We start from the raw sequence: 23485 nt of genomic DNA on the forward strand, positions 1-23485 counted from the left end.
AAAAATACCTTGTCTGTAAGAGGATTCGTGCCACATGTTAAACTCAGGATCGTGGCTCTATTCGCACGACATGTGATTTACGGGCATTCGATGTCCTTCACTTGACACTCTCTGGAGTTACACATTGCACAAAGCCACGAAAACTATTATTTGGGTTTAGCTTCCTGGGTTAGTGTGAACTTAGGAGGCTGCAAACCAAGGCTTAGGACTCAGCGTGCCTGGTCAATCCACCCAATGGTGGTTTATTCCAGGTTAATCAAATCTTGGCTTAGCAACACGGGCAGAACTAAGCTACATGGGCTCTGAGGAACATTTGTCTTCTTGGATGTCTTCAAAGCTGGCTATTGAGGGGTGTCCAGAAGGTTTTGAGATATGGACGAAAAAACAACAACAACAACAACAACTGAACTTCAAGGTACCACGTCTGATTATTTTATTTATTTTATTTTATTTTTTTGCATTTATATCCCGCCCTTCTCCGAAGACTCAGGGCGGCTTACAATGTGTTAAGCAATAGTCTTCATCCATTTGTATATTATATACAAAGTCAACTTATTGCCCCCAACAATCTGGGTCCTCATTTTACCTACCTTATAAAGGATGGAAGGCTGAGTGGGAGCGGTGGGACTAGAACCTGCAGTAATTGCAAGCAGCTGTGTTAGTAATAGCTGTGTTAATAACAGACTGTCTTAGCAGTCTGAGCCACCAGAGGCCCTCTGATATGATAGCAAAACTCCTATGGTGTACATCCATCTGGCATTCAAGGGCTTCCATTGACCTGCTCATACAAGGAGAAACTGCATCCAGTTCTGGTCAGCAAAATATAAAAAAGATGTTGAGACGCTGGAAAGAGTGCATAAAAAAAGAAACGAGAATGATTAGGGGACTGAATGCTAAAAGAAAAGATATGTTCATCAAGAATCATAAGGTACAACACTTATACAATAATTGCATGCAGATATTTGTGATTCTGCAGATAAGCCTCAGTTCAGCCCATGCGCCCAACTGTGGTGGGGAAAGTGCCTCTCCTTGACTGGATTCCCATACCACCCACCCACCCCAAATCATCCCAGAAAGCAGGGGTCTCCAACCTTGGTCCCTTTAAGACTTGTGGACTTCAACTCCCAGAGTTCCTCAGCCAGATTTGCAAAGCTGGCTGAGGGACTCTGGGAGTTGAAGTCCACAAGTCTTAAAGGGACCAAGGTTGGAGATCCCTGCCAAAAAAAAAAAAAAAAAGCATATAGCGGCTGCCTTCCCACAACTAATTTTAAAACTGATTCCAGTAGACACAAGGCTGTGGCGCAAATGCAGCCTCTGGATGGAAACACGAAAGCTGGGGTTGATCCTTGGGGAACAAGGGCCGTGGTGGCTCAAGGCTGTAAGAAGCCTGTTATTAAAACCAGCTGCCTGCAATTACTGCAGGTTCTAGTCCCACCAGGTCCAAGGTTGACTCAGCCTTCCATCCTTTATAAGGGAGGTAAAATGAGGACCCAGATTGTTGGGGGGGCAATAAAAGTTGACTTTGTAAATATACAAATAGAATGAGACTATTGCCTTACACACTGTAAGCCGCCCTGAGTCTTCGGAGAAGGGCGGGATATAAATGTAAACAAAAACAAAAAAAAGAGTTGGAAGGGACCTTGGAGGTCATCTAGTCCAACCCCCTGCTCACCCAGGAGACCTATACTAGGGATTCGAACCGCCTAAACTGCCGACTTTTCCGATCTTTAGCCACTGAGCGACCTAGCCAGGAAGAGATCCCTCCTCTTGCAAAGAGATCCCCTTTCTGTTGTAAAAAAAGATGCTGAGATCTTTAAGATGCGGTCTATTTAAAAGGGATAAATAATCCCGGAAGTCGGAGAGTCTGCATGACTCTTAACTATTCCTACATCTATGAACTCATGATTTTGTTTTCATCTCCTTAGCACCAGCCATAGAGTTGACCAAACCGGAAGAGCGCCGATACCGGAAGTGCGCCATTCTCTCTCTCTCTCTCTCTCTCGGAACTGAGCGTCCGGGATTCCCAGTCGGGCTACGAGCAGCGGCGTCACCGGCGGCCTCTCCCGCTTTCCCTCCCTTCTTTCGCAACTCCCTTCCAGCTCCTTTTCTTCTGGCGGGGGGGGGGGGGAAGGGAGGGGGGAAAGAAAGCGAGAGCGGGGAAAAAAAGGTCAAACCGGAAGCGGCGCCTAGAGCGTCGCCGGAAGCGGAAGCCCCCCCCGCTCGCGTCCGTCCGGTTTCTCCTTCCCCTCCGTTGGAAAGGCGGGGAATGTAAGTCGGAGCGGGGCGGCGCGTGTCCAGGCTGCCGGTTGGCGGCGGCGGCGGCGAGATGGGCGACGACATGGACGTGATCCCCGAGCGGGAGATGAAGGTGAGGCCGAAGGAGGCCGGGCTCGGGGCAGAAAGAGCCGGAGGAAGATTTTAAGTGCCCCCCCACTCCCAATTTCCTCCTCCCGGGTGTCATGGCAACCTTTGGGGGCTCCTTTTATAAGTGGGGAGGGGGAGTCGCTCCTCTCCTTCTCTCCCCCCCCTCCATTTTCCCTCAACTGTCTTCCTGCACAACAACCCCGCCAGGTAGGCCAGTCAGGATAAAGATCTCATCTCGTGTCATTATTATACTTACATTATATTATATTATATTATATTATATTTAATAGAGCGTATTGTATTGTATTATATTATATTTATTATATTATTATTATATTATATTAAATATAATATAGTGTATTGTATTATATTATATTGTATTATATTATATTTAACGTAGCATATTATATTATTATATTATATTTAATATAGCATATTGTATTGTATTATATTATGCAATTAGCTTCGCAGCTAACAACAAAATTACTGTATTGTATTATATTATATTATATTTAATGTAGCATATTGTATTATATTATATTTATTATATTATTATATTATATTTAATATAGCATATTGTATTGTATTATATTATATTTATTATATTATTATATTATATTAACTATATTATATTAACTATAATATAGTGTATTGTATTATATTGTATTATTATATTATATTATATTTAATGTAGCATATTCTATTCTATTATATTTATTATATTATTATATTATATATTTAATATAGCATATTGTATTGTATTATATTATATTTATTATATTATTATATTATATTATATTAAATACAATATAGTGTATTGTATTATATTATATTATATTAAATATAATGTATTGTATTGTATTAGGTGTTAATATAATACATAATACAATACAATACAATATATAATATATATTATGTTTATATTATATTGTTATATTACTGAATTGTATTATATATTATATTGTATTATATATAATATTATATTATATTATATATTATATTGACTTCGCAACTAACAACAACAAAATTACTGTATTGTATTATATTATGCTGTATTTATTATATATTTATTATATGATTAGGTTAAATTAATATTTTACATATTATACACGATACGTTTTGTTTTTTTTATTTTGCTTTATTTCATTTTAAGGTGTTCTTTTGTAAACCTGTATGCTTCTCCCCTCGCTATCCAAAGTGGCTTTAGGAGCTTTTCGAGTTGGGGTCCACTATGGGGTCTTTGGAGAGCCCCCATCCCCTCCCATTAAAAAAATAAAATAAAAAAAAATTATCCCGATTCGGATAACCTTAAAAGTTTTCCCAACCAAGAAGATGGATTCACTGCCTCTACCCCCCTCCCCACCCCATCCCACTGTCTAATGATCCTGACTTTGGTTACCTAAAGCAGGTAAACCGACAGTTACTTTTTTTTAACGGTTAGAACATAGAACCATAGGGCTGGTAGGGATTCTATTCTCATTCCACTCAGCTACTGCAGAATAATAGGATTGGAAGGGACCTTGGAGGTCTTCTAGTCCAACCCCCTGCTCAAGCAGGAGATATTATTACCAGTCAGGATAAATGCCTGTCCAATCTTTTAAAAGCCTCCATTGACGGAGTACCCACAACGTACAAAGGCAAACCATTCCACCGATTAAATGTTCTCACTGTCAGGGAATTTCTTCCTTAATTCTAGGTTGCTTCTCTCCTTGATTAGTTTCCATCCGTTGCTTCTTGTCCTGCCCTCAGGTGCTTTGGAGACTTTCTCTTCTTTGTGGCAGATAATGGAAAGCTGCTATCACCCCCCCCTAGTCCTTTTCTTCATTAGACTAGACATACAGAGCTAAAAGTTTGGATTTTTCTTTTCTTAAGGGAAGTTATGCGGCCCCTTTAATGTTTCTCTTTCTAGTAAAGCTTCTAATACGGTGTTTTCCTGGCAGGATTTTCAATTCCGGGCCCTGAAGAAAATCCGGATCTTCGAAGCCCCCGAGGATCTCCCCAAGGAACGTGGCAACCTGCTGGTCGTGTCGAACAAATACGGGCTGACCTTCACCGGTTGTGCAGCCGGGCTGCAAATCTTTCAGACAAAAAACCTGCTTATGCAGATTCAGGCTGGAGATTCTCCTAATAAAATAGGTGAATTTTATAAGAGCAGTAGAGTGGTGGTGGCGGTTGTGTTCTTTTTCTTCTTTCTTTCTTCCAACTGTTCGTTTTGTTTCCACAGTAGAGAATGTCCAGGGTCTTTTTGTCCCAACCAAGTTTTGGGTGCATCACTTGGCGCTCAGCTGCGATAACCTCACGCTGTCGGTGTGCATGGCCTCGAATGAAGTTGGGTCTTTCATCGGCTTTTTCGACGTCCGCACCTTTGTGAATCAGGTGAGCCGATTCCTGCGGGTAGGTTTGAGCAACAAAATTTAATGTTACGATTTGACCTTTTGTGCCTGACGTTAATCTAGCCAGCTTCTGGTCTTCTCGTTCCTTCTCATCTTTCCTACGCCCTTCTCCTAAAAACGGCAGTTTCATCTGTCAAGGCTACAGGGGGAGGTTTTTCTATCCATTTATCCATGTCTGTCTATCCATTTCTCTCTTTCTCTCTCTGTCTCTCTCTCTCCCCACCCATACATGTATCTATCCATCCATGTCTCTCTATCCATCCATCCAAGCATATGTCATCTTTCAGTCTGTCTATCCGTCCACATGTCAGGGTTCCAAGTAACACCCCCAACGAAAGAAGACTCCGAGGCTTGACGTTCCTCAAAGCTCCCTTTTATTAGAGATGTCACATTGGCACATCTGGGAAAACCCGAATCTGAAAGCTTCCAGGTTTTCCCCACCCAAAGGAAAATCCAAGTCCCTTCCCCTGGACCCACATGTCCATCACATAGTCCAGTCAATGCACTATCCCGACTGGAGATGCCTCCCAGTCTCAACCATCCAGGTGCAGGGCGCAAGATGTCCTTGACTCTCTGAGAAAGGAATGTTATTTTGACTACATATCAACCTGGCTCCATACAATCCCCCCCCTCCCAGTTTCCCACAGTAGTAAAGGTGGCAGGCCTGAAGGCCCCAATGCAAAAGATGGCTCCCAGGCGTGACACCACCACCTCTATCCATCTCTCTCTCTCTCTCTCCATCCATCCGTGTATCCATCCATGTCTCTCTACCTGTCTGTCCATTCATCAATGTGTAGCATCTATCTGTCTATCTGTCTCTGTCCAACCATCCAACCATCCACCCACCCTTGATAAATCCTCATTCGATCTCTTTGCAACAGGCTAAACAGCAAAAACGTCCATTCGCTTATCAAAAGATGGCAGGCGCTCTGGTCAATGACCTCAAGTGGAATCCGGTGAATGCCACGATGTTAGCTGTCTGTCTGTCCGATGGGAGCGTGTCAGTCCTGCAGGTGATGGAAACCGTAAAGGTGTACGCCACACTTCCTGCTTCGGTGGCCGTCACATCCGGTGGGTTGCGTGGTTTACTCCCCTCACCCAACCTGGTCTTCTCCTTTTTTAGTTATTTCTTTCTTACTTATTTATTTGTACGTATTCACTCATTTATCTCAACCTTTATCATTTTCTTAAAAAATTATTTATTTATTTATTTATTTATTTGATTTTTATGCCGCCCTTCTCCCGAAGGACTCAGGGCGGTGAATAATTAAAAAATTATTCAAGGCAATTTAACATACCTAATCTTCCTCCTTCCTCCCATTTTCTCTACGACAACAACTTGGTCTGGTGGAGTCAGGTAGGGTGGGCTGAGAGAGAGAGAGAGTGAGGGACTGGCCCAAAGTCACCCAGCTGGCTTTCACGTTTAAAGCGGGACTAGAACTCTCCACCTCCTGGTGATTGGCCCAAAGTCACCCAACTGCCTTTCATGTTTTAAGGCAGGAATAGAACTCACTTTCCTCTATTTTCTAGCCTGGTTCCTTAACCACTAGGCTAAACTGGTGAAGAACAAACTCATGATCCTGGTTTACAAGGCCAGCATGCTAACTACTAAGCCATGTTGGACTATCTAGCTCAGGGGTCTCCAACCTTGGCAACTTTAAGACTTGTGGACTTCAACTCCCAGCTTTGCTGACTGAGGAATTCTGGGAGTTAAAGTCCATAAGTCTTAAAGTTGCCAAGGTTGGAGACCCCTGAGCTATCTTCTATCTTCTCAGCCTGACACGTTGCTAGCTTCATTATCTGGTCTAATGAACCATACCTGAAGTATTCTTGATTGGCACAAGGCTGGGGCACAAAAATTGGCCTGATTCGTCTCAACAACGGATTTGTTCTATTCGGGTTTGTGAGCCAGTTTGGCGTAGTAATTAATGTGTCGGTCTTTTAAGGCTTGTTTTTGTGTTAAAAAAGTTGTTTTTCCCCCCTCAGTGTGTTGGAGTCCTAAAGGAAAACAGCTGGCAGTTGGCAAGCAGAATGGCACAGTGGTCCAGTATCTGCCAGTAAGTCTTAATTTTGGCTTATTTCCTGTCAGCAATAATTTCCCATCCGCTTCCAATTCATGATTAAGGCTCTGGATGGAGTTTTGGGGCGTAGTTATCTTAGTTAAGATGTTGAGATTCTGAAAAGAGTGCAGAGAAGAGCATCAAAGACGATTAGGGGACTGGAGGCTAAAACACATTAAGAACAGTTGCTGGAACTGGGTGTGTCTAGCTTGATGAAAAGGACTAGGGGAGACATGAAAGCAGTCTTCCAGTATCTCAGGGGCTGCCGCAAAGAAGAGGGAGTCAAGCTATTCTCCAAAGCACCTGAGGGTAGAACAAGAAGCAATGGGTGGAAACTGATCAAGGAGAGAAGCAACTTAGAACTAAGGAGGAATTTCCTGACAGTTAGAACAATTAACCAGTGGAACAACTTGCCTCCAGAAGTTGTGAATGCTCCAGCACTGGAAGTTTTTAAGAAGAGCTTGGATAACCATTTGTCTGAAGTGGTGGAGGGTTTCCTGCCTGGGCAGGGGGTTGGACTAGAAGACCTCCAAGGTCCCTTCCAACTCTGTTATTCTGTTCTATTCTATTCTATTCTATTCTAATTTTATGGATTCTTCAGATCACCCAGGTGGCTCAAAATCCAGAATATGGATTATAATAATAATAATAATAATAATATTTTAATTTGTATACCGCCCTTCTCCCGAAGGACTCAGGGCGGTGAATAATTAAAAAATTATTCAAGGCAATTTAACATACCTAATCTTCCTCCTTCCTCCCATTTTCTCTACGACAACAACTTGGTCTGGTGGAGTCGGGTAGGGTGGGCTGAGAGAGAGAGAGAGTGAGGGACTGGCCCAAAGTCACCCAGCTGGCTTTCACGTTTAAAGCGGGACTAGAACTCTCCACCTCCTGGTGATTGGCCCAAAGTCACCCAACTGCCTTTCATGTTTTAAGGCAGGAATAGAACTCACTTTCCTCTATTTTCTAGCCTGGTTCCTTAACCACTAGGCTAAACTGGTGAAGAACAAACTCATGATCCTGGTTTACAAGGCCAGCATGCTAACTACTAAGCCATGTTGGACTATCTAGCTCAGGGGTCTCCAACCTTGGCAACTTTAAGACTTGTGGACTTCAACTCCCAGCTTTGCTGACTGAGGAATTCTGGGAGTTAAAGTCCATAAGTCTTAAAGTTGCCAAATTGAGACTGAGCTATCTTCTATCTTCTCAGCCTGACACGTTGCTAGCTTCATTATCTGGTCTAATGAACCATACCTGAAGTATTCTTGATTGGCACAAGGCTGGGGCACAAAAATTGGCCTGATTCGTCTCAACAACGGATTTGTTCTATTCGGGTTTGTGAGCCAGTTTGGCGTAGTAATTAATGTGTCGGTCTTTTAAGGCTTGTTTTTGTGTTAAAAAAGTTGTTTTTCCCCCCTCAGTGTGTTGGAGTCCTAAAGGAAAACAGCTGGCAGTTGGCAAGCAGAATGGCACAGTGGTCCAGTATCTGCCAGTAAGTCTTAATTTTGGCTTATTTCCTGTCAGCAATAATTTCCCATCCGCTTCCAATTCATGATTAAGGCTCTGGATGGAGTTTTGGGGCGTAGTTATCTTAGTTAAGATGTTGAGATTCTGAAAAGAGTGCAGAGAAGAGCATCAAAGGCGATTAGGGGACTGGAGGCTAAAACACATTAAGAACAGTTGCTGGAACTGGGTGTGTCTAGCTTGATGAAAAGGACTAGGGAGACATGAAAGCAGTCTTCCAGTATCTCAGGGGCTGCCGCAAAGAAGAGGGAGTCAAGCTATTCTCCAAAGCACCTGAGGGTAGAACAAGAAGCAATGGGTGGAAACTGATCAAGGAGAGAAGCAACTTAGAACTAAGGAGGAATTTCCTGACAGTTAGAACAATTAACCAGTGGAACAACTTGCCTCCAGAAGTTGTGAATGCTCCAGCACTGGAAGTTTTTAAGAAGAGCTTGGATAACCATTTGTCTGAAGTGGTGGAGGGTTTCCTGCCTGGGCAGGGGGTTGGACTAGAAGACCTCCAAGGTCCCTTCCAACTCTGTTATTCTGTTCTATTCTATTCTATTCTATTCTAATTTTATGGATTCTTCAGATCACCCAGGTGGCTCAAAATCCAGAATATGGATTATAATAATAATAATAATAATATTTTAATTTGTATACCGCCCTTCTCCCGAAGGACTCAGGGCGGTGAACAGGCAGGTAAAATACAAATATACACAATAATTAAAACAACTCTTAAAAAACTGATTAAATTAGCCCAAATATTAAAATAACTTACACCCCTATAAAATTATAAAAATTTAAAAGACCCATCGAATTCAATTAAAAATCTAAAGATAAAAAATCAAGCTAGTCCAGCCATACGAAATAAATAGGTTTTAAGTTCGCGGCGAAAGGTCCTAAGGTCAGGTAGTAGTCGAAGTCCGAGGGGAAGTTCGTTTGCAGAATAATTAATTTGCAGAATAATTAATTTCGCTCTAGGTGACTTAGAATTTAACTCAAGTGCTCCACCAACAGCCAAAAATATGGTCTCACTGTGTTTTTTTATTCAATTTTTCAGAACCTTCAGGAAAAGAAAACAATTCCTTGCCCTCCGTTCTACGTGGCGGATAATCCTGTCAAAGGTACGACTTTAGTGATGTTTTGGTAGGAACACCTGGTAGGCCTTCTTTCTAATTTCAGTGCAAGTTTCTAAGAACTAAATTAGGCCAGGTAAACCCGACGTGGTTTGGAAAATACAGCGCTTGGTTTGGAGAAAATAACAATTTTTAGTTTGTTTAAAAGCACAAAGTAAAAAAACTAATACAGATAGTCTTCAACTTGCGACCACAATTGAGGCCTGAAATTTTTGTTGCTAAGCAAGACCGTTGCTAAGTGTAGTTGCCCCATTTTTACGACCTTTCTTGTGCCACAGTTGGTAAGTGAATCACTGAAGTTGTTAAGTTACAAACATGACATGAATCTGGCTTCCCCGTTGACTTCGCTTGTCGGTAGGAGCAAAAGGGGATCACGTGACCCTGGGACACTGCAACTGTCATAAGTACAAGTCAGTTGCTGAGCATTTGAATTTTGATCACGTGACCACAACGGTCGTAAATGTGGGGAAAACGGTCATAACTCGTTTTTTTCAGTGCTGTTGTCATTTTGGTCACTAAACAAATTGTTGTAAATTGAGGACTACCTCTACAAGTTAAGAAAAATATCGAAAAAGACCAAAGAAGGGCAGAGAGGAAAAAAAAGGGCGGGGAAGGTGAAAATATCTTTTAAAAAAGGTATACAAAGAAATGACTTTCCTCTTCCTAAAAACAACCCCAAACAATTTCACTAACTTAGGAGCCTCCATCCTTCTGGTCATCGGATTTTTATCTCTTCCTGAAAAGCATCTTCCCCCAAAAGTGACAATGTAGAATTTGATGGGTGCAATAAATCAACTTTTGTTGCAAGGCACCTCAACGATAAGGAGACGAATGACTCTTCTAAAATTATCCTTTTTTGGGTGACATGATTAAAAGCTAGAATAAGTGATAGAAATAAGAGAAGGGGGAAATATTAGTGCATGCACTTTTATATAATAAAATAAAAGTAACAAAAGAAAACATGGAATAATTGAATAATGATGGATGGCAACTTAATATAAGTGTGTATCATTATTAGAAATATATAGATTGCATAGGAGACGTGGTGGCTCAGGGGCTAGGATGTTGAGCTTGTAGATCGAAAGGTCGGCAGCTCAGCGGTTCGAATCCCTAGTGCTGCCATGTAACGGGGTGAGCTCCCGTTACTTGTCGCAGCTTCTGCCAACCTAGCAGTTTCGAAAGCACATAAAAATGCAAGTAGAAAAAACAGGGACCACCTTTGGTGGGAAGGGAACAGCGTTCCGCGCGCCTTTGGCGTTGAGTCATGCCGGCCACATGACCACAGAGACGTCTTCGGACAGCACTGGCTTTTCGGCTTTGAAAGGGAGATGAACACCGCCCCCTAGAGTCGGGAACGACTAGCACATATGTGCGAGGGGAACCTTTACCTTTATAGATTGCATGTAATAACTATGATTAATTTTACTAGTTTTATTTGTATTAAAATGTATGACACCAATGTGCCACACTGTTCATGTGTTTGTAAAAAATAACAAAATAAAAAACTAATAATAATAATAAGGGGCCGGGATAGCTCAGGCAATAGAGAAGCCTGTTATTAGAACACAAAGCCTGCAATTACTGCAGGTTCGAGCCCGGCCCAAGGTTGACTCAGCCTTCCACCCTTTATAAGGTAGGTAAAATGAGGACCCAGATTGTTGGGGGGGTAATAAGTTGACTTTGTAAAAAAATATACAAATAGAATGAGACTATTGCCTTATACATTGTAAGCCGCCCTGAGTCTTCGGAGAAGGGCGGGGTATAAATGTAAACAAAATAATAATAATAATAATAATAATAATAATAATAATAATAATAATAATAATAATAATAATAATAATAATAATAATAATAATAAACAATCCTTTTTATTGTTCTTTTCCAGTCCTGGATGTATTGTGGATTGGCACTTACGTCTTCACCATCATTTACGCCGCTGCGGACGGCAGCTTAGAAACTTCTCCCGAAGTAGTTATGGCTCTATTGCCCGTATGTATCCATCAGGGATCTGTTGCCGCATCTTGTTTTTTTTAAAAAAAAAAAGAAAAGAAAAGAAAAGATGAGAAACTAAGCTGTTCTTCTCTTCGTTCAGAAAAAAGAAGAGAAGAGGCCTGAGCTGTTTGTAAACTTTATGGAGCCTTGTTACGGTAGTTGCACTGAGAGACTGCACCACTACTTCCTTAACTTCGTGGAAGATTGGTAAGTACCAATCAGTACTGTGGTACTTACCATTGGTAAGTACCAGAGGGCCTCTGTAGCTCAGGCTGCTAATGCAGTCTCTTATTAACAGCAGCTGCCTGCAATTACTGCAGGTTCTAGTCCCACCAGGCTGAAGGTTGACTCATCCTTCCATCCTTTATAAGGTAGGTAAAATGAGGACCCAGATTGTTGGGGGCAATAAGTTGACTTTGTATATAAATATACAAATAGGATGAAGACTATTGCTAACATAGTGTAAGCTGCCCTGAGTCTTCGGAGAAGGGCGGGATATAAATGCAAAAAAAAAAAAAGTACCAATAGAAGAGAATGGTTGTAACTCAGGGTTGAACTGTGGAGTCTTTGGCATTCACTGAGCCTCTTGCAAGAGTTTCGTTGCCCAACTAGATAAGGTCACTTGCTCCCTGTTTATATACAGTAGCTCTGAGCTGGGTTGTCATCCTGCATACATTTCATGGCCCAGCTAGGTAACATCATCAATGCTAATGTAACTTGCTCCCTGTTTATATACAGTAGCTCTGAGCTGGGTTGCCATCCTGCAGACATTTCATGACCCAACTAGAATTAACATCATTAGATCCGTCTCGGTTCCTTTTCATATCCTTCCGCAACGTGAGATCTTCGTTTCCTGTTTCTGTGGGCTGATCAGATCCCTGGGCTCCCTCAAGGCTGTTCTTTTGATAGGGAAACCTCAGTGGGAACTTAATTTGTTCTTTACACGAAGATTTCCTTTGAAATGTTCATATTTATGTGTTTATTTTTTTCTCCCCCTTCCCAGGGATCTGGTCTTACTAGCTTCTGCCGCTTCCACCGAAGTCAGCATCCTATCAAGACAAGGGGATCAGGTAACTCTCCTCCCAAACTCAAGTCAGAGCAGATCTCTTTGTAAGAAAAGCGGGGGGATCCACATTTTGGATTTTTTAATTTTCTTTTAATACAAACATTCCATCTTTCATTAAACAGTGTGTCATCTGGGTATAAAATTCTTTGAGTCTTAACAATTAAACTTACCACCATATTCATTTCTTACATTCATTCTTATATTAATACTAAATAATAATAATACTGTTAAAGTAACAAAAACCTAACATTTCTCTCCGTTACTTATCTATTTTTGCAATACATTGCTTTCATATTTATTCTCTTAACCATTGGTAAAATAACTCCCATATATTATAATAACCTGATTCTTCCTTTCTGGGGTCACGCCTTCTGTGTGCTCCGAGGCTTTACGGGGGCCTGTCGCGAAGCACATTTTGAAAACTGGGTTAATTTTCCTTGCAGACCAACTGGGAACTGTGGGTGTTGGAAGACTCCAGTCGCGCAGAGCTTCCCGTGACGGATAAAAGTGACGATTCCTTGCCTGTCGGAGTCGCCATTGATTATAGCAACAACATGCCCATCACTATTAGTAAGCATGAGGATTATTTGTTTGATCTGAGAAAGGGCAAAAAAGGTCATCGTGAAACTGTCTAAATCTACCAACACTGTTTGTTTTGTTTTATTAAATTTGTATGCCGTCCAATTCTTTACTAAGTAGCTCTGGGCGGCTTACGAGAATTATAAATAACAGAATAAAACAAGAGCAAGAACACTTAGGTTTATATACCGCTTCGTAGTGCTTTTACAGCCCTCTCTAAGCGGTTTACAGAGTCGACCTCTTGCCCCCAACAATCTGGCTCCTCATTTTACGTACCTCGGAAGGATGGAGCCGGTCAGGATCGAACTGCTGGCAGTCGGCAGAATTAGCCTGCACACGAAGGAAGGAAGGAAGGACTTAGATTTATATACCGCTTTACAGCCCTCTCTAAGCAGTTAGCATCTTGCCCTCAACCATTTTGGGTCCTCATTTTACCGACCTTGGAAGGATGGAAGCCTGAGTCAATCTGGAGCCTGGTGAGATTCGAACTTGGCAGAGTTAGCCTGCAATACTGCATTTTAACCACAGGAAGGAAGGAAGGAAGGAAGGAAGGAAGGAAGGAAGGAAGGAAGGAAGGAAGGAAGGAAGGAAGGAAGGAAGGAAGGAAGGAAGGAAGGAAGGAAGGAAGGAAGGAAGGAAGGAAGGAAGGAAGGAAGGAAGGAAGGAAGGAAGGAAGGAAGGAAGGAAGGAAGGAAGGAAGGAAGGAAGGAAGGAAGGAAGGAAGGAAAAAGCACTGAGACTTACCGTATATACTCGAGTATAAGCCGAGTTTTTCAGCACGTTTTTTGTGCTGAAAAACGTCCCCTCGGCTTATACTCGGGTCTATACGGCTTATACTCGAGTTTTTTTTTTTTTAAGCCCCTCGGCTTATACTCGAGTATATACGGCTTATACTCGAGTTTTTTTTCTTTTTTCTTTTTTTCACATTTTACCGGACGGCGCGGGGAAGCCCTGCCGGTGCAGTGAGAGGGCGGGGCGGGGGAGCCGCCAGCCTTCTCAGCTGAGGGAGGGAGGGTTTCCCCAACCGGTAGGTGCCTCATTTCCCACCCTCGGCTTATACTCGAGTCCCCAGTTTACCCCAGTTTTTGGGGTAAAATTGGGGACCTCGGCTTATACTCGGATCGGCTTATATTCGAGTATATACGGTATATACTGCTTCACAGTGCTTTACAGCCCTCTCTAAGCATTTTACAGAGTCAGCCTATCGTCCCCCAATAATCTGGGTCCTCATTTTACCAACCTCGGAAGGATGGAAGGCTGAGTTGCCGTCAGGATCGGACCTCTAGGAATTGGCAGTTAGACTGCAATATGGCATTCTAATCATGGGAGGAAGGAAAAGGGAGGGGAGAGGGGGAGGAAAGAAGGAAGGAAGGAAAGAAGATAGCAGACATATATTAGTATTAGTATTAGTATTTATTAAACTTCTATGCCGCCCTTCTCCCGAAGGACTCAGGGCGGTTTACAGCCAACAATAAAAAACAATATTTATAAACAGAATTAAAAGACAATATAAAAATCTAATTCAATTTGGCTAGTACCTATTAAAAATTATTCAAAGAACAATGATAAAACCCCACTTAAAACAATAGTATTTTAGGCCAACCCTGCTCAGTGGAATAAAAAAAGTCTTGAGCTCGCGTCGGAAGGTCCGGAGGTCGGGGAGTAATCGTGACCCCAGAGGAAGCTCATTCCAGAGGGTGGGTGCCCCCACAGAGAAGGCTCTCCCCCTGGGGGTCACCAGCCGGCATTGTTTGGCTGACGGCACCCTGAGGAGACCCTCTCCGTGGGAGCGCACAGGTCGATGGGAGGCTGTCGGTGGCATATATCGCTTCACAGTGCTTTACAGCCCTCTCGTAAGCAGATTACAGAACCAGCCCATTGCCCCCCAACAATCTGGGTCCTCGTTTTACCTTCTTGTCCAGTACGTGTCTACGCTACTTAACAGTTCCTGGATTTTAAGGGCGTGTTTTTGCTTGGAGTGAACGTGTTGCGTTTCGGTGTGCTTCCCCCCAGGCGACGATAAAACCTTGGATCCTGCTCCGGTCTTGATGTTGTTATCCACGGACGGGGTGCTATGCCCCTTTTACATGGTCAACCAGAACCCCGGCGTCCGATCTCTTCTGGTGGCCCCCGAACCTCTCTCTGCAGAAGGGGAGAGGGGAGCGAAACCCGCAGGTAGGCATTTGACGCCCTCGCCGGGAGCTGTGTCTCCGAGCTGTGTCGGTCTCTCTTAAGAGCGTCACGGAGGCGGTGGAGAAGATCTCGCGGCTTTCCCAGAGAGCCTCTTTTCAAATAAAACACCTGAATTGAAAATCGGTTGCGATTATTATTATTATTTTCGTTAACGCCAAAATAAGTTGTGAAATCGGGCATGGGTCGCTTGGCTCACTTGGCGCCAGTCGTAAGCCGAGGACTCCCTCTATATTATTTGTGGCTAATGGTCGGTTTCTCCCTTCCAGGCACCACCACTCCTGCGGCTGCTGCAAAGAGCGACGCTCCCCCAGCCCCTCCGGCCCCGGGTCCCTCCTTAGTCCCAAGCAGTGGGGCCACCCCCTTCTCTTTTACAAGTCCCCCGCTCAAAGCCCCTGTCCCGGCTCCGAACTCTTCCCTGCCTTATCCCTTCCCCTCGGAGGCCTCAACACCAGCGGCTCCCGGGCCCAGCACCGGCAAGGCCGCCGAGTTCTCTTCTCCCGCCACCCCGAAAGCGCCACACGTTCCCGCCTCCTCGTCCGGTCTCGTCCCAGTTTCCGCTCCGTCCTTCTCCTTCGGGTCGGTGAGCTTCAAGAGCCGCGTCGACGGGCCTGTTCCTCCCGCCGTGACAAAGCCCAGCTTTGCTCCAGCGGGGTCCTCCGTCAAGGTCAACCTCAACGAAAAGTATGTGCTCTCTCCCTCTCTCTCTCTCTTTGTAGTCTATAACAGGGGTCTCCAACCTTGGCAACTTGAAGACTTGTGGACTTCAGCTCCCAGAGCAAAGCTGGCTGAGGAACTCTGGGAGCTGTTGAAGTCCACAAGTCTTAAAGTTGCCGAGATTGGAGACCCCTTGTCTATAACAAGGAATATGCAACCTTAACTACCCAGAGAGCCATTTGGACCCATTTCCCACAGAAAAAAAAAACACCGGGAGCCACAAAATCTGGGTGGGCGTGGCCAACTCGACGTCACTCACTTCCACCAGTCACATGACACCCCCCCTAGCCACGCCTACCCAGCCAGTCATTAGGGCAGAGAACCGGTTGTTAAAAAAACACGGGGAACCACAAAACGTTTTTGACATCTCTCTCTCCCTCTCCCCCTCTCTGTATCTTTCTCTCTGCCCCAGCCGCTTCTCCATCCTCCGCCGTCCATCCTTACCTTCTCAGGCCAGGCGAGGAGTGACTGAGAGGGGTGGGCGAGGGGCGGAGCCAGCCAGTGGTGGGATCACCCGACAGGGAGCCACAGCGCAGGGCCCAAAGAGCCACATGTGGCTCCGGAGCAACCAGGTTGCTGACACCCGGTCTATACAAATTAAATTTGAAAATATTTAAACGCAGGTGTAGCCGGTCTCCTAGTTTCCTCCACACACCCCAAAATAATAAGGCATCCCCCGAAAATAAGGCCAAGCACTTATTTCGGGGTTCAAAAAACTATAAGACAGGGAAACACAGTAAGAAAATAAATTTATTACTCAGGCCTGTATACAAGAACCTCGTCCACTCAGAGCACTAAATTCGCACTCCGAGATGGGTTAGCTTTGGATCAGTCGTGGGAACGTAACGATTCTAGGCTGCGTCCTCTCTTGACTTCCCCTTTTTCGCTATGCCTAGACCCAGGCCCCTAATCTGAAGAATGTTCCAGGCTCGGTTCCTGGCACCTCTTCATTTTATAAGTCATCCAGGTTGATCAATGCCGAGGGACAGGCGCATCCATTCTAGTGGGAGAATGCTAGGCGGCGTGGCTTTGCCTATTTTCATTTCGCGTTTTTCCCTCTTCAGGTTCGCTGCTGCAGAGTCCGCTGCCCCTCCTGCCAACGCCAGCCAAGGTTCTGTGCCTTTCCTCTTTCCCCTGGCTGCAAAATCTACCCCTGCAGGACCCCTGAGCCTGGCCACGCCGCCTCCTGCCCCGATAAAGGCTTCTACCCCGGTGACTGCAACAAGTACGGTTCAGCCTTTGGTTTCCCCACTTCCTCTCCTGTGCTTGTTGGGGAGTTTTTGAGTGTAAGCTGTTGGGGCAGGGATGTTTCCTCTGTTCTTCTCAAGTGACCCACAAGTGCAGGCGGTCCTCGATTTACGACGGGGATTGAGCCCGGAATTACGGGTGTAAGTCATTGCATTTGTTAAGCGGGCCACCTTGATTTTACTTTTCTCGGAACGGGCATTCCCCTCATTTTATATTTTAGGGCTTAAGTCGTAACTGACCGCTAGCAGCAGTTGTGCGAGTGCGTGCCCCTCTTTTTATGTGTGTGTTCTTGCCTCCAGCAGTGCGTCCACCTCAAAGCGCTCCCGCAAACTCGGGCCTACAGAAAGCTGCCAAGATATCCCCGGTTGCTCCGAAAACGAGCCCTTCACAGGTAAGAAGGAACTCGAGGGCTTTTCCGTGAATTGAGCCGTTCCGTATTGCGAATTAAAAACCTGGGTGTCTATGCAGGAAGAGAAGAGTTGATGCCAGTGAAAGGCAGCAGAGGAGAGGAGAGGAGAGGAGAGGAGAGGAGAGGAGAGATGGGATAGGATGGGATGGGATGGGATAGAATAAAATAATAGAATAGAATTGGATTGGATTGGATTGGATTGGATTGAATTGAATTGAATTGAATTGAATTGAATTTTTTATTGGCCAAGTGTGATTGGACACACAAGGAATTTGTCTTGGTGCATATGCTCTCTGTGTACATAAAAGACAAGATAACCTTCATTAAGAATCATAGAATAGAATAGAATAGAATAGAATAGAATAGAATAGAATAGAATAGAATAGAATAGAATAGAATATGGGATGGGATGGAATAGAATTGAATTGAATTGAATTGAATTGAATTGAATTCTTTATTGGCCAAGTGTGATTGGACACACAAGGAATTTGTCTTGGTGCATACGTTCTCAGTGCACATAAAGAAAAGATACATTTGTCAAGAATCATAGAATAGAATAGAATAGAATAGAATAGAATAGAATAGAATAGAATAGAATAGAATAGAATAGAATAGAATATGGGATGGGATAGAATTGAATTGAATTGAATTGAATTGAATTTTTTATTGGCCAGGTGTGATTGGACACACAAGGAATTTGTCTTTGGTGCGTATGCTCTCAGTGTACAGAAAAGAAAAGATACGTTTATCAAGAATCATAAGGTACAGATAGAATCAAGAATCGTAAGGGAAAGAAAGAAAGATAAAAGAAAAAAAGGGAGGAGGAAGGGAGGAAGAGGGAGAGGAAGGAAAGAATGAGGAGGAAAGAAAGATAGAAAAATAGAATAGAATAGAATTGAGGAATAGAACAGAATAGAATTGAGGAATAGAATTAGCTCTCTTCATCCCTATCCCTCAATTCCTCTTGGTTCTTTGTCTGACACATCGTCAGGGACGCTTTTGTGTTGCACCTTCCAGAGTCGGCAGCAGCCTGCCGGTGCTGGGGTGGAGAAGCAGCCCTGCCAGTGGAAAGAGACGGATCCCGTCATCGTCGGGATAAGAGAAGAGGTAAATCGCCCCACCCCGGTGGATTCTTCCTGATGTTTTGTTTTGTTTTTTGTAAGAGGCCATTAGAAGATAGCTTTGTGTTGAAAGTTGTGCTGGGTGTCGCTGTTTCCGCATTACCTGCCGTGAAGAATGGCAGGCCATCTGGTGCAGAGAGAGGGGACCCCTGAATGAACTGGCAAGTCGTACAATTTATAGCCGTGATGGTGAACCTATGGCACACGTGCCAGAGGTGGCACACAGAGCCCTCTCTGTGGGCACGCGCACCGTCGCCAGCTGCTCTTCTGGTTTCCATCGCGCACATGCGTGCCAGCCAGCTGGTCTTCACGGGCGCCAGAGCACCAGAAAACGGCCGTTTTTCACGCCAAAAATGGCCCCAAAAAAGAGGCATGCATGTGCTGACCAGCTGGTCTTAACAAGCACTGGAGCGCCAGAAAACAGCTGTTTTTCAGGCCATATTTCAGGCTGAAAACAGGCCAAAAAATGCCCCAAAAACAGGCATGTGCGAGCCACCCAGCTGGTCTTTGGATTTCCAGTGCTCCGGTTTGCACAAAGACTAGCTGTTCGGCGTGCATGTGTGTGCTGGAAACCCAAAGATCAGCTGGCTGGCGAACACATGCACGCCGAACAGCTGATCTCTGGGTTTCCAGCGCTCCGTCATGTGCGCTTAGACACACATGCATGCACGTTGTGGTTTGGGCACTTGATGCCAAAAAAGTTCGCCATCACGGCTTTATAGTATAAGGCAGGGGTCTCCAATCCCTTGGTTCACGGCCCACAGCCTGGCCATGCGAGTGGCGGTCCGGCAAGCACGCTCGCACAGCTCGACTCGCACAAATGAGTAGGAGGAAGAGGAACTCGGTGGAGTAGAAAAAGCACATTTTTAACGTGTTACACCGGAAAAAAGTCCTGTTGTGTGTCTCTTTTTTCGCCTCCCACTTGTCACTCTCTGGAACTGTTTATTCTCAAATATCCACCCGCCCGGCTCGATTCCGCAGATCGCCCATTTCCAGAAAGAGTTGGAGGAACTCAAAGCTCGAACGGCCAAGGCCTCGTTTCAAGTGGGCAGCGAAGAGGAGAAGAAGACGTTACGCGTGGAAGCCAGCGACGTGCACATGTTTCTGCTGGAAATCAAAGAGACCACAGAGGTGAGGAGGAGGCGGTGAAGTTGCCGGGTACCAAAAGCAGCCGACTTGGGGAAAAACAATCAGAATAGAGCTGGAAGGGACCTCGGAGGTCTTCTAGTCTAACCCCCTGCTCAAGCAGGAGACCCTATAACATTCCAGACAATTGGCTGTGCAGTCTCTTCTTGAAAACCTCCAGTGATGGGGCACCACAGCTTCTGGTGGCAAGCTGTTCCACTGCTTAATTGTTCTCACTGCTAGGAAGTTTCTCCTAAATTCCAGGTTGCTTCTCTCCTTGGTTAGTTTCCATCTGCTGCTTCTTGTCCTGCCTTCAGGGGCTTTGGAGAATAATTTGACCCTCCCCTCTTCTTTGGGGCAGCCCCTCAAATACCAGAATCCTGCTACCATGTCCCCCCCCCATCCTTCTTTTCTCTAGACTAGCCATACCCAAATCCTGCAATTAATTAATTAATAATCTAAAATAATTAATAAAATCAAGAGCAGATTATTTGCTAGGATCAGGCATTTATTTTTTTTCCTTTATTCTTTTTAATGTATTCTATTTCAATATTGGTATCCTGCCTCTGCTATTTGTATAAATAATTCAAGGCAGCGAACATACACAACACAACACAATTTCCTCCTATATTCCCAGTACAACAACAACAACCCTGTGAGGTGGGTTGGACTGAGAGAGAAGGACTGACCCAAAGTCACCCAGCCGGCTTTTATGGCTAAGGCGGGACTAGAACTCACCGTCTCCTGGTAATTGGCCCAAAGTCACCCAATTGACTTCATGGCTAAGGCGGGACTAGAACTCACCATCTCCTGGTGATTGGCCCAAAGCACCAACCGTGTTTCATCGCTAATGCAGAACTAGAACTCACCAGCTCCTGGTCACTAAAAATATGGTCGTAAGACGAGGACAACCTCTAACGAATTCCCTCCCTGTCTCTTTCTCCCATCTGCCTCTTGCAGTCCCTTCATGGAGACATCAGCCTTCTGAAGACCAATTTGTTGGAAGGCTTTGCAGGGGTGGAGGAAGCCCAGGAGAAGGATGAGCAAGCTCACAACTCGGAGTACTTGCACCTGCTTTACAAGAAGCCTTTGGACCCCAAGAGCGAAGGGCAGCTTCAGGTAGGAGCAGATCAGAGAGGATCTCCCTGGTCCAGAATGTCTGAGCAGGTGCCTTCAGGGAAGCTCCTCAAGAGGACCAGGAGACCAATAAGTCCTCTTCTGTGGTGGTTGTCGTCTACCAACTGGTCTGTTGAGGGAAGAAGCTGCCTGAGATTCAGGAAGTGGGATTCAGCGTCAAAAACTAGTCTGGAGGAGGAGGAGGAGGGGTCATTTTGCAGTGTGGGAAGACACCGAGGATTGAACTGGGAAGGGAGGAGGAGAGCAGAGGAGGGGAAAGAAGAAGAAGAAGAGGAGGAGGAAGAAGAAGAGGAAGAGAGGGGAGAGGAGAGAAAAAAGGAAGAGAGGAGAGGGAGGAGAGGAAAGGAAGGGAGAGGAGAGGGAAGAAGAGGAAGAGAGGGGAGAGGAGAGAAAAAAGGAAGAGAGGAGAGGGAAGAGGGAAGAGAGGAAAGGAAGGGAAAGGAGAGAGGGAAGAAAGAGGAAGGGAAGGGAGGGGAGAGGGAGAAGAAAGGGAGAGGATAGGAGAGAAGGAAGAGGAGAGAGGGAAGAGAGTAAAGGAAGGGAGAGGAGAGGAGGAGGAAGAAGAAAAGGAAGGGAGGGGAGAGGGAAAAGAAAGGAAGAGGAGGGAAAGGGAGAAGGAGAGGAGAGGAGAGAAAAAAGGAAGAGAGGAGGAAAGAGGAGAGAGGGAAACGAGAGAAGAGAAGGAAGAAAGAGAGGAAAGAGGAGGAAACCTAAACAAATTCATCACCAGGGTTCAGATCCATATGGATATCCAGCTCTCAGAATGCCGGAGAGGCCTCGCCAAGCCACCCCTGGTGTTTGCTTAATGCCAGAGACTCGAGGGCACAACGTTCCCCTTGGGCGGCTTGATCCACCCTTGCAGAACTTCCCGCGCTGACATTTTGAGCTGAAGGTTTGAAATGTTCTCCTGGGTAGGAAATCCGTCGCTTGCATCAGTACGTCAAGTTTGCCGTCCAAGACGTGAACGACGTTCTGGATCTAGAGTGGGATCGGCACCTGGAACAGCAGAAGAAGCAGAAGTGAGTGTACTTCGAACGGGGAAAGGAAGAAATTTTTCCCCCTGCCCCCTAAAATTTCCCCCAGGCCATGCCTCCAGACCCAGCTGATGGCAATCAGGCCTGGCTGGACCCTAGGTTTCGTAGGCAGGAGAGGAGGGAACAACAGAAGCAGGGGTGGGGCAGGCCTAGGAAGTGCTGAGTCATGGAGCCACACCACACAGGATATAAAAGCAGCGAGGGCTGTTATACCCCTTCGTGGCAAGCAAATCAACTGCTTAACTAGAGCTGAAGTACTGTTTGTTCCTGGTTGACTCATCAAGAGAGATAACAGAGACACTTGGCAGACGCTCGCTAGTTTGCTGCCAGAGCTAATAGTGCCGGCTAATTAAGCCATCACTCGGACTGAGGCAAGAGGGGACAGAACAATTCCCGTCTTTTTTTCGATGTCTTACCTCGTTCTCTCTCTCTCTTTTTTTTTTTTTTTTTTTTTGACGTAGGCGTTTAGCTGTCCCCGAGCGAGAAACTCTCTTCAACGCCCTCACAAACAACCGGGAGATCATCAACCAGCAGAGGAAGAGGCTGAAGAAGTTGGTCGACAACTTGTATGAGCTCCGTTTGTACAACCGGGTCACTCCGTGGAATGCCTCCGCTCCCGGTTCTTCTCCCACCAGCATCCAAAGGTGAGGGCCGCTCGAAGAATTCTCCGGAAAAGCTTTCCTTCCTCTTGTCATTCTAATGCAAAAGATGGCTTCCAGGCCTGGCGCGTCTCTTGACCCATTTGGAAAATGTTGGAAGGAATGTGATCCTTTTGGATTTGCGTGGGACATCATTGGACTATTGCAGGGGTCTCCAACCTGGGCAACTTTAAGCCTGGAGGACTCCCAACTCCCAGAATACCCCAGCCAGCAAAGCTGGCTGGGGAATTCTGGGAGTTGGGAGTCCACCAGGCTTAAAGTTGCCCAGGTTGAAGACCCCTGGTCTATTGGTAGTTAGTTTTCCAATATTTAAGGGGCTGCCACAAAGAAGAGGGGGTCAAGCTATTCTCCAAAGCTACCTGAAGGCAGGACAAGAAGCAACAGATGGAAACTCACCAAGGAGAGAAGCAATCTGGAAGTCTGTGGAGATTCTCAGTCATCCGTCAGGTCATGGTGTTTTTTTTTCAAGCGCCAACTGGACTTTCTTGGTTTTCTTTGAAGATTTTTCACTTCTCATCACAGATAAATCTCCAAGTGGCCTCAACAGCTCTCTAATAAATAGAAGAGAAGAGAAGAAAAGAGAAGAGAAGAGAAGTAGATAGAGTAGAATAAGAGTAGAGTAGAGTAGAGTAGAGTAGAGTAGAATAGAATAGAATAGAATAGAATAGAATAGAATAGAATAGAATAGAATAGAATAGAATAGAATAGAATAGAATAGAATAGAATAGACTTTTTATTGGCCAAGT

General features: G+C 44.9%; 1 protein-coding gene across 5 annotated transcripts in view; it reads left to right on the forward strand.

The window, feature by feature from the left end:
* The first annotated feature begins 2143 nt into the window (after positions 1-2143).
* Positions 2144-23485, forward strand: part of NUP214 (nucleoporin 214) — a 46127-nt gene continuing 24785 nt past the window's right edge. The window contains exons 1-19 of one of the 5 annotated variants that reach the window (XM_058159646.1): positions 2144-2368; positions 4305-4500; positions 4589-4740; positions 5639-5828; positions 6744-6814; positions 9387-9450; positions 11348-11451; positions 11555-11661; positions 12458-12524; positions 12964-13090; positions 15113-15274; positions 15559-15973; positions 17071-17231; positions 17554-17645; positions 18681-18770; positions 19766-19915; positions 20870-21028; positions 21962-22065; positions 22542-22724. In XM_058159646.1, coding sequence (XP_058015629.1) covers positions 2327-2368; positions 4305-4500; positions 4589-4740; positions 5639-5828; positions 6744-6814; positions 9387-9450; positions 11348-11451; positions 11555-11661; positions 12458-12524; positions 12964-13090; positions 15113-15274; positions 15559-15973; positions 17071-17231; positions 17554-17645; positions 18681-18770; positions 19766-19915; positions 20870-21028; positions 21962-22065; positions 22542-22724 — 2636 coding nt within the window. In that variant the 5' untranslated portion in view covers positions 2144-2326. The other 4 variants (XM_058159647.1, XM_058159648.1, XM_058159649.1 and 1 more) reach the window with 4 other exon arrangements.

Source organism: Ahaetulla prasina, chromosome 16, assembly GCF_028640845.1.
Source record: "Ahaetulla prasina isolate Xishuangbanna chromosome 16, ASM2864084v1, whole genome shotgun sequence".
Taxonomy (NCBI): domain Eukaryota; kingdom Metazoa; phylum Chordata; class Lepidosauria; order Squamata; family Colubridae; genus Ahaetulla; species Ahaetulla prasina.